This window comes from Equus quagga, chromosome 8, assembly GCF_021613505.1.
Source record: "Equus quagga isolate Etosha38 chromosome 8, UCLA_HA_Equagga_1.0, whole genome shotgun sequence".
NCBI classification, from domain to species: Eukaryota; Metazoa; Chordata; class Mammalia; order Perissodactyla; family Equidae; genus Equus; species Equus quagga.
Window position 1 is genome coordinate 113,330,013 of NC_060274.1, and position 15,601 is coordinate 113,345,613.

The 15,601-nt window shown below is 38.4% G+C and overlaps 1 protein-coding gene across 7 annotated transcripts in view; it reads left to right on the forward strand.

The window, feature by feature from the left end:
* Nucleotides 1-10,729, forward strand: part of CALD1 (caldesmon 1) — a 181,021-nt gene extending 170,292 nt beyond the window's left edge. For 6 of the 7 annotated variants that reach the window (XM_046670620.1, XM_046670622.1, XM_046670626.1 and 3 more), the window contains 4 exons: nucleotides 12-149; nucleotides 591-686; nucleotides 5,808-5,888; nucleotides 8,410-10,729. In XM_046670620.1, the coding sequence (XP_046526576.1) occupies nucleotides 12-149; nucleotides 591-686; nucleotides 5,808-5,888; nucleotides 8,410-8,418 (324 nt within the window). In that variant the 3' untranslated portion in view covers nucleotides 8,419-10,729. The remainder of the gene's footprint in view (nucleotides 1-11; nucleotides 150-590; nucleotides 687-5,807; nucleotides 5,889-8,409) is intronic. The other variant, XM_046670623.1, reaches the window with a different exon arrangement.
* The last annotated feature ends 4,872 nt before the right edge of the window (nucleotides 10,730-15,601 follow it).

Genomic DNA, 15,601 nt, shown 5'->3' on the forward strand with positions numbered 1-15,601 from the left:
ACACACTTCAGGGAACAAAAACTGCAAAACCTACGAAGCCTGCAGCCTCGGATCTTCCTGTCCCTGCCGAAGGTGTGCGCAATATCAAGAGCATGTGGGAGAAGGGGAATGTGTTCTCACCCCCTGCTGCTTCAGGCACACCAAATAAGGTGAGCATAGGATTTTTGCTTTTTAATTTTGGAGGGTGGATTTTTTTTTCGTTTTTTTTTTTTTAGGAATCACACCAGTTAATAATAAAAGCAGTGAAGAAAGTATAATGCTTGCTTTCTTTTGCAATGAATGCCAAAGCAAGTTCAGAAAGAATATGTTCCGTGAGGCTAGACTACATACTATGCTCTGGCCACAGTATTCTAAATCAAGTGCCTGAAATTAATCTTCAACCCTTGGGGTCTGGGTGCAGTAGGGTGCAGGGAAAAGAAAACCAGATAACATGTTCTTTAAATATCAAGTTTAAGGTTTATTTTACTCAAATACTAAATGTAACATCAGAAATTGATTATAATACTTAAGAGCATTTTGAGGTTGCTTTGAAGATTTCTTTCCCAGTAGTTAATTTTTTCCTTTAATATTTTGCACGATTGACTCTGTAGGAAACTGCTGGCTTGAAGGTGGGAGTTTCCAGCCGCATCAATGAATGGCTGACCAAAACCCCAGATGGAAACAAATCACCTGCTCCCAAACCTTCTGTAAGTAGCCTTGGGTTTTTCTGAATTTCTTTGATCTCTCAGCTTCCAGCAGCGGAAGAAAACAGGCAGTTGGTCTGTTGCCTGGGAAAGACAGTACTCCTATTCTTTGCTGTCACTACTGAATAACAAGCAAGGAGGCGTGCAGATTCAGAGAGAACCGCCCCAAGCAGCTGCACCCTAATACCCAGAGGGCAAAATGGAACTATAATCACCTCTTTACCCTGAGAGTTGTAATTGACCTGGACGTGGAGGCAGTTCAAATTTACACTCTTAACTGGTCTGTTTGTTTAGCTTCTATTCTATAAATTATAGCTAGGAATTTGAAAATGAAAATGTCAAATTACCTTGGCCACTTCTCTATCAAGAGCACCCCAAACTTATTCCCAAAAGAATGTGTGTGTTGGCTATTTTGAACCCATATTTTCTAATTTGCCAAATTCTGTAACTTAGCACAAAAATAGTTATTGGGTAGTTGTTGAAATAATTGTCGTAATTTTATGTCGACACCTCCAAAGGAAGGCCATTTTTAAAAGTCCAGTAAAAGTAGAAACTATAAAAACTGCTTATAAATGTTATTTTTGGAAATCTAATATTTTCTTAAGTGTGGCTATCTTACTATAAAAATGTTCTTTCAGTCTTTTCACTGAATGTATTTGATAATTGCCTTGTACTTATCATTATAATCAAAAACCTTATTAAGCTCCCTACTCTATATTGGTGAGCTTTCTCTGTTAAGGTGGCTTTTATACCTTTGTTGGTGCCCAAGGGGGCAGAGACTTGAGTGTTATAACCACTCCATTCCAGAGGTAGAAGAAAAGCTTTCCAAAGCCTAGGCCTCTGCATCATTGAGCATTTAATTGCATCCATTGGCTCCATGTTTAATCTCCAAAGTCACTAAAGTTGATTACTTTTCCAACTTAGAAAGAAAAAAGAAGAAATGGAAACGTTTCCGTACTCTTCTTGGGCGCAACTCCTTATAGTTATTTAATTAATATTCAGCCCAAGATTCATTGCCCAAGGGCTCACAGGAGATATAAAACTAATGTAAGCACAATTTATAATTGGAAAGTCTTTATATATTGAAAAACATCTTTTTTCCCTCTCCTAGTAAATACAGGAAAGGGGCCTATAAAAGGAGACAGTTGAGGGGAGGGACCCTACCCAAAAAGTATGTGCTCTTTAGTGCCTCATGTTTCCCCAGCACCCAAGGTGATATAAAGAGTAGAAATTATTTTTTTTAAATGGCAATTTATATAAGTTTTGTGGTTCCAGACCAGTAACTATTAACTTTTGTGAATTATGGAGCCCTTTGAAAACCTCATGAAACCTAAGGATCCTCTCCCCCAAAACATGCATATAATCCAGGTTCAGCAGGTTCATGGGCCCACTGAAGATCTCTCAAGATAGCCAGGATAAAGAGAGAAAGGTAAATGTTTCCTTCTTGGATGAGTATGGCACATTGCTGGAAGAGAGGGTCATTTTTTTTCACATTTATAGTATTTGTGATCTATTTCATTTCTATACCAGATTATACTCATATGTTGGTCCGGGACTTGACCCATACCCTTTCACCAGCACTTTAACTAATGAGCCTATCACCGTCTATGTCATCCCAATGGGAGGGTTAGAAGACTCAATTCAGTTATTATTACAGTACGTATAACTGTGTCAAGGTTTCCACAAAAAGCCTCATTGTCGGAGGTTATTGAAAGCCTCCTAAAAATGGCAGGACAAAATGGTATTACAGGAAAATTACAAAATCATTGTCTGCTTTACTTTCTATTTAGTAAGTAATTTGCCAGACCATCTACTAGAGGGCGGAAAGAAAAGGGAAGAAGAATGTAGCCTTTAGTATAGATTGTAGTGATCTCTTTTTTTCTCCACGTCCCATTGGATTTTGTAGACTAGGGTGACTTCCCAAATGAAGGCCAGATCAGAAGAAAGCAGTATGTAACTGATATGGTAAATAAAGAGCTAATTTGAGTATCCTTAATAAGCAACTTTAAGGTGTGTGCACATTCCAGGGGTAGTAGAGACAGCATTCTGTCAAAGTATGATAGCAACATGGTGGTCTCTTTGGGAGAGGACGTGACTTGGAGCCCAGCAAGACAGGAGGGTAATTTACAGACACTTTGGGTCCAGCAGAAAAGAAATGAAATTTCCAAACTGTGGAAAGAACTGGAAAGATCCTGCAGCTGCATAAAACTTGGCTGGCAGAGGTCAAGTCTGGGAAGCAAGCTTAGAAAGACAGGTTGAGCAAGGATCTTGTCCAGGTCTTCTTCAGGGGGTCTCACACTGGTGGCCTGCAGCTAAGATCTGTGTAGTTTGACCCACACCATTGTGCTTTATTTTCCTTTCTTAAATTATAATCTGAACACATTTTTGAGGTGTGGAGGCATGTACTCTTGAATTTGTTGATTCCCTCTTTTCCTTATTTTCTTACACCAAGCCTCTTCAGGCATTTGTGTTTCCAGCCTGGCCAGCATCTGAGTTTGACACCTGTGGGACTCTGGTCAGTCTGACTCTGAGCCCAGGATGTCAGAGGATTACATAAAGATGACAGCAAATAGGAAGCTCCAAAGGTGCTTTCTAATTTTGGACCAGAGGTGGTTTATTCTCAGTCCCTTGTTTATATTCTTTGGCATATATGGTTGGAGAGGAGAGCCTAGGTTTGTGTTTGCAGATGTGTGGCATGTGGCCATTAAGGAAAAATCAGACGAAAATTCCTTCACCAAAATGGTCCTCACCCAGTGAAACCTCAAGAAGGAAATTAGTCTTTCCTTTGGGATTAGCATTGTTCTAAAATTCACTGAAGAGAAAAGCCATCCTATACCAAGTTATATAATTTTCATATATGCTAAGAATTAGAAGTGCTCAAAACAGTTTGTCAAATCAATATTATTTGGGGTCCCTGAAAATTTACTTATTTAAAAATAAACATTGATCTATACCTGATTCCTTACTGGGACATCTATTGCTATTTGTGGGTAGAATTTACAGGATTTCAGTGTAACTTTGTAGCTGGAATTCAGTTCTGTATGTCTGTTTTAGCTGGTTTGTCTGTTCTTGTCTAAACTACATGTTATATACAGCAATTAAAATGCTAATTTATCTCTCTTTTTGTTTAAAAACAAAAACCAACAATGTCTTTCTCAGCTGCATTCTCTTCTTCATTCTTTGATCTCTGGTTGATGGGAAACGTGCTTCTCCGGCCTTCATTTCTCCCATTTCTTCAGGAGTGGGTCTTTCTCTAAAATGTAGTCTGGTCAGGTAATTTTATTTCTATTTCCCCTTTGATTTAAAATTCCAGCTTGCCACTTAGAAGTTAATATTTTCTTCAAATAGACTCTTTACATTCTTTAAGTGATCTCGAAAGATTCATGGGCAGGTTTCAAGGGAGATACAATCCATTTTCTTCGGCAGAAGAAAATTCATGTGAAAGAAAAATATTTGTCTTCTATGAATCAAATAAATAAAGTAATAATAGCCACTTACCCGAGCTTCCATTAGCATGTTCCTAATTATAGTTTCCAACATTTTAAAACAGTCTTCCAGACAGTTTGGCAGCTTCAACCAACATTGGCGAATGTAGTGGAATTCTTTAAAAACAATCTGATTTGTTGCTTACTGGTTCCAAGTTAAATAGGTGTAGCTCTCTAATAGAATATCAGGAATTCATGCCACATTGGAAATCCAGAAAATCAGCAAGATTAAGGCAAATCTGAAATGCTTCACATAGGACCATTTAACCAGTGCATTTTCAGTGTTGAAATCTCAATACTATCTATCAAAAATATGTCCATTTAGAGTGGTGTCCACGGATAAATGCAATTACTACTAATTTTGCCTTCCTAATGAGAAAGGGGTGTGCCAAAATAAACATTACTATTTCAGTAAAACACATTTATTTTCTACAGACTACCTTTTGCCAAGTACTAATATAAGCAAATACTGGAAGAAAAGTAAATGGAAACAGAAATTTGGATTCTTATCCAAACTAAATTAATTATGAGGTAATAAATAAAGAATCAAATCTATATAACTGTTATCGATCATATTTTAGTGTTTTCTTCCCAAGATTTCCTCATGTTCTCACATATGTCATCAACTGTCAGTTTCTCTTATGGGTACAATTTGTGGTCCATGTTTATTTTTGTGGGGCTAGGTTTTACTGATACACTTCTGAATTATCCACTTGCTCCCCAGGAAACACACAACGATTTTAGTCCTAGGAAAGTGCAATTAGAAAAGTGTCTTAGTTTGGGCTGCCCAGAAGTGGACCCTAAGATAGTGATTCTAGTACAAGTCGTGTACTTTGGCGGTGAAGAAAACACTGCAGGAAGTGAGATGGGGGGAAAGAAGACAGCCAATAAAGAATGTTATTAAGCAAGAAACCACGTGGGCTATTAAAACTTAATCCAACTGGGAAAACCCTGGAAGCCACCATGAAGCCATGCCTCATAGATCTCCTACCAGAGGCATGAGTGAGCCTGAGAAATATTTTTGCACCAAAGCTCATCAGTGAGTGGTTGAGGACTGCTCCTGGGCATGTTAACTCTCTGAAATTCCAGCCACCTCCTGGGTGGGCAAACGGGGGCATCTACAGCCAGGGAAAGTTCTCAGGCAAGAAATGCGGTGTTGGTGGTTGGAAGTCAGGCTGGCATGCACTAAAGTCGTAAGGGCGAAGGGACACAGCAGGGCACCAAAAGAAAGTTCATCTGCAAAGGGTGAAATCCTTACCCGACTCCAAAGGAATTCTTTATTACAAACCTATGCTCTAGTCACTTCTAAGAGCATAAAAAGTTAAAAATAGGCTACATTATTTTAAATATGCTTATATTCCAAGTTTACTGACCAATAAACAGTAAGTCCTTAGTGAGAGGACAGGACCTAAACGCTGCATATTTCCAGCCCATTCTCATATCATAACACAGGTCAAGTTCTACATAAAAAAACAGCCAATGATCCTTTGGATGCCATCCATTTCGGATCATTAGGATAAAGCATATTAAACAAGAAACTGATTCAAACAAAGAAACAATAGATATGGTGATTTATTTAGATCTGGCCAGAAAATATAAATGGCCGCCTATCAATTTTTTTCTGCTTTCTCTTCACTAGGATTTGAGGCCAGGAGACGTATCTGGCAAGCGGAACCTCTGGGAAAAGCAATCTGTGGATAAGGTCACTTCCCCCACTAAGGTAATCTACTTGGAAGATTTGTTTTTCATGGGTTCTTTTCCTGCTGTATCCTGCAGTATGATGTCCCAGGGTCAAATGAGAAATATCACTGGTCCACAGATCTTTGCCTGGGTAACCATCAGTTTCTAAAGACCTGTATATTGTACAGTGAAAGGCAAAGTTCATGGGGCCTTTTAGCATTGCAGGTTTGTCAGTCATACAACATAAATTATCCAAACCTATGGAGTAGTGCCCAGGAAGACATTCTGGGAATGCCATAGTGGTAGGAGTGTTGACAGCAGAAGGCTGGATGGTATAACCATGGTCTACATTTCCTTACAAAGTCCAGACTTGGAGTCATCGCCATTGGAAGATCACCTAGGGAGAAACATCTGTCTTCCTGAGTGGTTCCAAAGCTGCTTTCTGGAACCATTCTAAGGGGTTACATTGCCAGCACCCTGGGATTCAAGGTTGCTATGGCAAAATATTAAAATAATATTCCAAGGTTAGGCAAATTTTGCTACCCTATGAAAACTCATGGCTAAGAATGCTTGGATTTGTCTTTTTTTGGTCTTCTGCTCAAAGAGTATGTTCATTCTTCATAAAGGGAGCTCTGGACAATATCTAGATGAACCTCAGGCTAAAAATAGGACCCCTTGTTGTATAAGGAGCTAATTCAACTCCTAATTGTAGCCCTTCCCCATTTCAAGTAATAATCCCAGTCTTCTCTTAAAGGAAAAGACTCATTAATAGATGGAAAACTGAAAAGAGAGAAATCAGAAACCAACAATAAGTGAGATTAGAACAGCCTGCTTATGAGTCCACTTAGAACTCTAGCGACAGAATCACTTTTTAAGCAAACTCAGGACTGAAGAACACCTCAAAGGTGACTGGAGAACACCCACTGAAGTGAGAGCATTATTTTCCAACTTTCTACATGCTCTCACGTCTGGTGCAGCTGCCTAAATGTGTTACTCCATCTTCTCTATGAGTTCTTGATCACTCTTACATTCCAAGAAAATCCATTAGCCCAGCCTCTCTACTTAAAATGACTTTTAAATAAGTTCAGTTTTCTAAGTCATTGGTAATATTAAAAGTACCTAGTAATAACTATCATCACTACAAACAACACTTAGTTAGCGTCCACTATATGCAAAGTACTGGTCTACCTTCTTAACCTACATTATTTCATTTGACCTTCCAACTACCATGTGAAGTATTATTATCCCCATTTAAAGTTAAGGAAAATGAGACACAGAGAGGTTAAGTAACTTTCCCAAAGCCACACAGCAAATAAATAGCAAAGCCTGGACTGAAACTCAGGCAGTCTGATCTGAACCTGCATTCCTAACCATTATACATGCTGCTTTCAAGGATTGTATATTCAGCAGAAAATATAAAGTTTTAAAGTCCCTTATACAATTTTCTCCTGATGGAAGAGGATAAAGGTATTATTTTTAGGTTTTTTTTTTAAATGAAGAATGAACTTTTGTTGGCCTAAGCTATTATAGCCTTCTAGCATAAGTCTCTGACCTTTCAGATATGACAGTCCAAATGTTTATACAGTCTTCTTTCTGAGTAGGGGATGTCAGCTGTCCATAGTCCATCATCACAGGTATAATGGAGTCCCTCTGGATAACATTCCTCTGAGTCAGGGTTCCGGGAAGTGGAGTAAAGATACAGTCTCTAATGGGAGGACTCAAGAGAACACTACTCACAAGACAGCATGAGTGGTACTCCCTGGAACTGTGCAACATGCTGGTGCTAGGTGGAAAGGTGACAGGGTGAGGCTTCATACCACCACCCCTCCTCCTTGGTCTGTGCCATGAAACTTTTCCTACAGTAATAATAATAATATAACTACCAGGCCCAGCGCTGAGTTTATGAGGTAGCGGAGGAGGTAGCTCCTTTGCTCCAAAATGTCAAACTCACTGTGCACGCAGTCATTCCTTTGAAATGAAAATACACAACGCATTTGAAAATACCAATTCACAACACTTTAACTTCCATGAATACCTCAGCAAGGATTTTTAGCAGCTAGCTAAGGAAAAATAATGGTATAGGAATAAGACTATGGGTCAGATAAGTTTCAAGGGAAGTGGGGTAAGAATAGGAGGGAGGAAACAAAAAATGGGAGAAAACTAAAGATAAGCATCCGCCACTTCACCATGGTGACTTGACGGCCAGGACTGAGCCCTTCAAGTCACGTATGCCCATTCTGGAATGCACATTATAGATTCCTGGCTCTTATAGTGGAGATAAAAAAAAAATCTTCTTGACTCTGAATGCAATGAGCAAGGCTGAAGCCCAAGATAGGGAAAGGGGAACATAAAGGAGAAAGAAAGAAATAGAAAAGTGAAAAAATCAACAGAAGAAAACGTAGACTGAAAGAAGAGGAGCGTATTTGAACAGAATGCCAATAATAATCCTCCCTTTCGTAAATATTTATTCCTGCCATATTATAATTCCTTTTTGTTTCTTCTGACACAAAGTGTCTGCCTGAAACACTGTGGGCTGCCAATTTAAAGCTCTCTTCTCTTAGCAGGTTTGAGATGGTTCAAGAAAGAATCCAAAGGAGCCGCTCAAGATGCTGGACCAGCTCACCGAAGGGGGCTAATTTGCTCTGTTTTATATTTATGTTGATTTACTAAATTGAGTTCATTTCCTTTTGTTTTATTTTTCATTATCCCAGTAAACCTATGTATATTATCACTATATTTAATAATCACAGTCTAGAGATGTTCATGGTAAAAGTACTGCCTTTGCACAGGAGCCTGTTTCTAAAGAAACCCATGCTGTGAAATAGAGACTTTTCTACTGATCATCAAAACTCTGTGTCTGAACGGTGATACCAGCCATATTGGAAGTCAACAAAAGGAGATTCAAGTTGAAAATTGCCTGAGGAATGTGTGCAGTATCCAGAAAAACAAACCATCGTGGGTTTTTTTAAATACAGAAGTCATGTTGTTTCTGCACTTTAGAATAAAGCATGGAAGAAACTATCTTCGTAGGCAATTGTAACACTTTCTGAAAGTAATCCATTTCAGATGAGATACTGCAATAATGATTGTCTTAAAAAAAATATGTACTGTTAAGGTATTACTTTTTTCATGCTGATGAATATCTAAATTGGATTATGATGTTAGCTGACAGTGGTAGTGCGTTCTTTAGGTTGGTTGCTTTGTGGATTTCTTTGGTAGTGATAGTGAACCACATTTTAGATGACCTGATCATGTATGTATGTGCATACACGTATACAAACACACGAATGGTAGAAAGCTTTTTTATGTGCTAGACTATTATATTTAGCAATATGACGTTGTAACTAGCCAATATCACAGCTTTTTAAAAATTAAAGATCACAATATTATATTAATATTTCATATTTGCCAATAGAGACATGGCAGAATAGGTATCGATATGTTTCCAATGCCCGATAGATAACCTGTAAGAAAAAAGAGAGATTAGTTGCGTCAAAATGAGTTGACATTTTCTATAAAACATAGTATTTAGTTTATAATTAAAGGCAATCTTGAAGTCCAGCATGAATTTTACTAAATCTACCGTCTATCTGGGTCAAACCGAAAGCTTGCTCAAAACTTTATTCTTAACAATCAAGTTCACAGTAGGCTGGCTTAGATTATATCTGAGATCTTTTCCTTCTCTAAAATTTAAAGACAAGAATTTTAGTGACAAGACTGTACAGATTGGAATTCCATGTATGGGTATACAAAGACCAACTTTGGCTAATGTCTGGAAGCAGAGAAAAGTGAGCAAAATCCAGTATCTAGGAGTCATGACAATACTTCCCTCTTTGATATACTGAAACATTTTTTAAATTAAACTTTTCTACTTTCATTAGTCATTGATACTTGTCATAAGTTGATAATGTGTTGAACTTTCAAAAAATATATGTAACTTTTACTAGTTTTACTTTTTCTGCCGAGAGTCTTTATCGACTCCTCATTTTTACACACACAAGCCAAATACCAGATCTTATTTTAGCTTCTAAGTGTTCATCTATTCTTCACAATAGATGATAAGAATGTTCCAGTGTCTTGGCAATGTGTTCTAGCATAGAGATATACATAGAGTGTAGTTATATAAACTTATACCTCATTTGACTTAACCAAAATTGTCTTACTCTCAATTCCTACCACAATGAGAGAGCCTTCTAAATGACTATTTTCTAATCTACAGTATTCCCCTGGAAGAGCTAGTCAGGGCAGGGCTGGCCTGAGGAGTGACCACTGCCTTCCAAAGTCTATTTTCCTCATAAATCATTAAAGAGTAGTTGAATTCTCTAGCTTTTAGCACACTTGGGCCAAAGGAAGGAAAGCCGCCAAGATTGCACAAGTCATCCACCCATGACAGAGTAGACATGAGTCTATGATAAGGTGAACTAGAATTCATATGCAGTGCCCCATTTCACATCGACTCACATCATTGAAGTGAAATGGATCGAAGTTTGAATTAAGGCCTATGGCGAGGTAACATTGCTTTGTTGTGCTTTTGAATAAGAGCTTCTCCTGATCACTATTATATATTTTTTCTAGAAAGTCTAAAGTTAAGAGAATATATCAATCCTGGCTTTTATTCCAATATTTGGATGGAATAAGTTTTAGGGTAGAATTTTGTTCAGTTTGGATTTAATCTTTTGAAAAATAAATTCCTTGTTTACTTGTTTGATTACAATTTTCTTTCTTATCTTTAAGAGGTAAAACTGCAAGGTGACTAGCATGTTCTGTGAATCTGCCATTCCTAAAAATTTTATAAACACTTGATATTTTTCACTGATAATTGATTGCTGCAATAAATATATATTGTGAAAATGCATCCACAATAAATGGAATTCCTCCAAATGCCTTTGCCTCACTGATTTTTTGTACTATATTGATTACAAGAGTTATATCTGTTGTAATAAAGATGATGGCATAGCAAGATGTTTATATCAGATTGAGTCTTGGTTTCACTCTTTAAAGAAGAAAAGCCATTTCATATTTTTTAAATACTTCTTATTACAGGCAGTTCTCTAACAAAATATTGAAAATTGCTCTGGTATGGACAGCTGACCAAAAATGTATAGAAAAGGCTAAAAAGAGGGATTAAAAAAATTCTTCAAAAAACAAAAATTATCAGGCCGGCCTTGTGGCATCATGGATAAGTCCAGCATGCTCCACTTCAGTGGCCTGGGTCCGTGGGTTTGGATCTTGGGCACAGATCTATGCCACTCATCAAGCTACGCTGTGGCAGTGACACACATACAAAATAGAGGAAGGTTGGCACAGATGTTAGCTCAGGGCTGATCATCCTCAAGCAAAAACAGAGGAAGATTGGCAACAGCTGTTCGCTCAGAGCAAATCTTCCTCACCAAAAGAAAAAAATTATCAAGTGTTCCTCCATCCTCCCTCTCATTCCTAGTGTTGTTACACACTACCCCTCTTGCTCCTAAGATAGCAGTACTGTTTTCCCAAAGATATTGTTTTTTGTAGTAGAAATACCCATTTAATATGCACCATTCATTTTGCAGAATACTTACTATTTGCAAGGCACTGGCAATTACATTGAAATCCAAAGATGGTTTTTGTGGTAATTTTGCATATTTATGTAGCACTATTCGGTCTGAAATCTGAGGTTCTTCTCAAAAAGGTTTAAAATTGTGAGTCCAGAGCTCCTGAACAGTCCCCTAAATCCTGCCCATGAGATTGACAGAATTAACTAAGTTGATGTAACTTAAAAAATTATTACTACTTTTAACTTCTACATCCTAACAAGAAGGACAATAAGTTTAGACAATAAGACAGTTGTCATCAAAGTCAATTCACAAAATTAAGCAACGAAAATAATACAATCTAGTACTAAACTGAAGGGAGTAGGGATGGATGAAAATTATTTTTACAAGGTGCATATTCAGGGTATGAGCTCAAAGAAGTAAGAGTCTCTTGAGTGAGACAGAAACAGGTCTGTATTGTAGGCTTTTTCCTACCGTTGTGTGCAGGTGTGCTCCAAATAAAGGAATGGATAAGTAAAAAACATCTTACGACCCTAAATACGTGTTCTTCCAAAGGAGTAAGGAGATGACCTAAAAGGTTTCTATTCGAGTGCTGTGTCTATTTGTGTCAAGTGTAGTAATCACGTTGTCCAAACATTCTATATCCTCACCGATTTTTGTGTCCCTTTGTTCTATTCCTGAGAGAGAACTGTGAAAGTCTCCCCCTATGACTATGGGTTTGTCCATTTCTCCTTGCAATTCTGTTAGTTTTGCTTTCTGTAGTTTAAGGTCATGTTTTAGGTGCACATGGAAATCTAGAATGATTATATCTTTGTAGCGAAGTAAATATTTTATCATTATGAAGTGACGATTTGTAGCAAGGATTTTTGCCTTCAAGTTGATTTTTTCTATTCTTAACATTGCTACAGTGGCTTTCTTTTGGTTAGCCCTTGCATGCTATAACTTTTTCCACTCCTTTACTTTCAACCTTTGTATATCCTTCAGTTTTAGATCCGTGTCTCTGAAAATCAAATGGTTTGGGTTTGGGTTTGAATCCCGTCTGATCCTCTTTGAGTTTTAACTAGTGTATTTAGTCTTCTCATCTGTAATGTAGTTACTGACATTTTTCCATTTAAATAGCATCCTAGTCATGCGCACCTGTTCTATGTTACTTTTCTCTCTTGCCTTTATGCCAGGACTACTTCCGCTTCAGAACGTATGCTCATCTCTTACAAGAGACAGCTGAGAGGCTGAATGAGACTTTGCACCCCAATGGGGCCAGAGGAAAAAGTCATAACCTTCTGTCAAGGATGAGGATTTAGCAAATTACTTCCAGTTTATGGTTGGATCTCCAAAGGCCTGCCTCCTGGAAGTAAGGGTGAAGTAAGAGCTTGAAGTAATCTGGTCTTCACATAGATTGCCACCTGCCTTCAGTGTGGGGAACCAACTACATTATTCTAGTGGGGAGATAAATGATACATGATAAAGACATGAGAAGTTACAAAATATTGAGTACCAATTCAAGAATTTAAGAGAGAAAATATCACACGACTCTAGTAGATAATCGTCAAAGAATTATGTAGTACATAATTCAGTGTTTAGGGAAAGAAGAGAACACTTCAACTTTGGGTAGTCCAGGACAAAAAAAAAATTTACCTTATATTCCTTTGTGTCCCAGCAGCACACCAAGTGCTCCACACATAATGGGGCTGGATAAGAGAGAAGATGACTTCAGGAGCAACCAAATTTATAAACTCTGCTAGATGTGCTGCTGTCAATTTGTGTAGCGGAATTTTTAGAGTTCTCAGAGGTTAATTTGTTTTATAACATTTTTGTTCCCAGATTTATAATTCCTGTATCAACTCAGCCCTGCATCTCAGCTCCATAAAGAATGTGGGCCTCTTTACTCTAATACAGTTTAATAGCAGAGGTTTTGCCAAAAGCATGCTTTAAGTGATGAGGGCTTTTGCTATCTTGAAATATGATTTCCAAAAAATTTTTCATTAAAATAGGTTTTAGAAGGCCCAACTGGTCATTTCCACTTGGATAAAGAAACTTCATTCAATGATCTCTTGCCGAATGTACTAATATAAAAATTATACAAAAGAACTACAATCATACAGAACACAAGATGAATTTCTTAGCTTGTTTTCAACCTTATTTGGCATTCTTCCATCCCATCCTGCTTTTCTTAGAATAAATGCTGTCTTTTGTACGCCTAGTACCTGCCAACATTAGTAACACAGGTGCTTGAGTTTTGTTCAAGTGATGGAAATCAGCTGTCCTAAGTTCCCCGGGGTTCCTCAGTCCTTAGTGAACCTCAGAATCAATGGTGGAAATCATGGAAATACGTAGGTTCCACTCCCAGGAGATTCTCATTTGGTGGGTCTAGAGTCGAGTCGTATAACACCTCTTTGCCACTCAAAGCGATACCTATTTGTAAAATGCAGATTCTGATACAGCAGGTATGGGGAGGGGCCTGAGATTCTGTACGTCTGAAGGACTCCCAGGTGATGTTGCAGTCGCTCCTGCTGCTTTGGAGACCACACTTTGAGTAGCAAGGTCTCTTTCACTCTAGGCTCTCTATGAGAATTTGTGCTTTAAAGATTCTCAGTGGAAACAATACAATGAAATCACCTCCTGTGACCTAACATTTTATATATAAACTGTCTTAATCCTCACAACAACCTTAGCAGGTAGGTACCATTACTATCTCCATTTTATAAGGAAGGACCTGAGGCCCAGAGAGGTTAAGTAACCTACCCATGATCACACAGCTGAGTATTCTTGTTCCAGAGTCCATACTCTCAACCTTCTATGCCAGTGGTTCTCAAATGCTGGGGTGCATCAGGATCACCTGAAGGGCTTCTTAAAACACATATTGCCCTGCCCCAGCGTTTCTGATTCAGTAGGTCTGGGGTGGGGCCTGAGAATTTGCATTTCTAACAAGTTCTCACATGATGCTAATACTGCTGGTCCCACGGACCATACTTTGAAAACCATTCCCCTATGCCATATGGTTCCAATTTCCCAAGAGTATATCTTGAAAATTGACATCCCTGGGAACCACCAGTCCTATATTTCTACTTGCTGGATATTTTCACCCAAATCTCTCTGGAAGATACTATGTACATTCTGATCTGTGCTTACACGTTGTCTGTTATCTAATATAACAGCATTATTTCTTTCCATCCCTAAGTTCATTGAAACCAAGTTTGAGCCCCACCTTATCTAAGAAAACTTACTCTATGACCCCAGCACACCAACTTGTATAAACCTTCATTCTTATTAGTTATTTCACACACTTATTGTGAGTGCCTGCCTTGTGAACATCAGGCACCGGACTCGGCAATCAGAATGCAAAGGGAAGGTCAGACCTCCCCTTCCAAAGGCTCAGAAACTATTAGAGAAGACTAGATGTTGACATTACTGTGTGGTGAATCCTAAACAGAGATTTACATCAAGTGTTATAGAGGCACAGCAGAAGAATCCCCAACTCAAAATGGGCATGCCTGCCCTACAAGAGCACACTCCTCATTGACAACCAGATCTTACACCTCCTCGTGCTCACGGTTCTTAGCACTGTACCTTTCACATACTAAACACTCAGCAAATTTGTTAGACGTCTTCATTAAAGGCCTACAAATGCCAGTCGACATTGGGCACCAGAGGTACAAAGACAGCTGAAGACCCAGCCCCTGCCCTCAAGGGGCTTTGAAGTTAAATAGCAGGAGAAAGAAATGAATAGATTGAGTGCAATAAAGTGTTAATTGACGCTATGACAGAGGTGGGTAAAGGGGCATAACAGAGGCAAAGAGGAGAGAGTTGTGTGAAGAAATAGAAGACTGGTACTTCTGGGAGAAAAATAGCCAGGCTCTTCTTAGAGTAATCACGTAGCACTAACTTGCCTCAGTTCAAGGTCTGCTATTAAGCTTTACAGCCTGAAAAATGATTTGGTCAGCACCCAGAGAAGAGATCTATTTTCTTCTTTTGTGGCTGCACCAGTAAATGAACCAAGCTCAGAAACTCAATATACTGTATAAAGTCAGAATGCCAGTGCGTTAGTTTGCAATGAGAAATTGTCCTCACGAGAACCCTAGGTTCCTGTGAGCAGAATGTTATATTCTGTAGACTAAGGTGCTGCTTCCAAGAGAGGGAGCTTCCAAGAGAGTCACTAATAAGGACCATGGGTGTCTGAATGAAGGGGAGGCTGGCATTTTATTTTCTGTTGGATGGCTGCCTA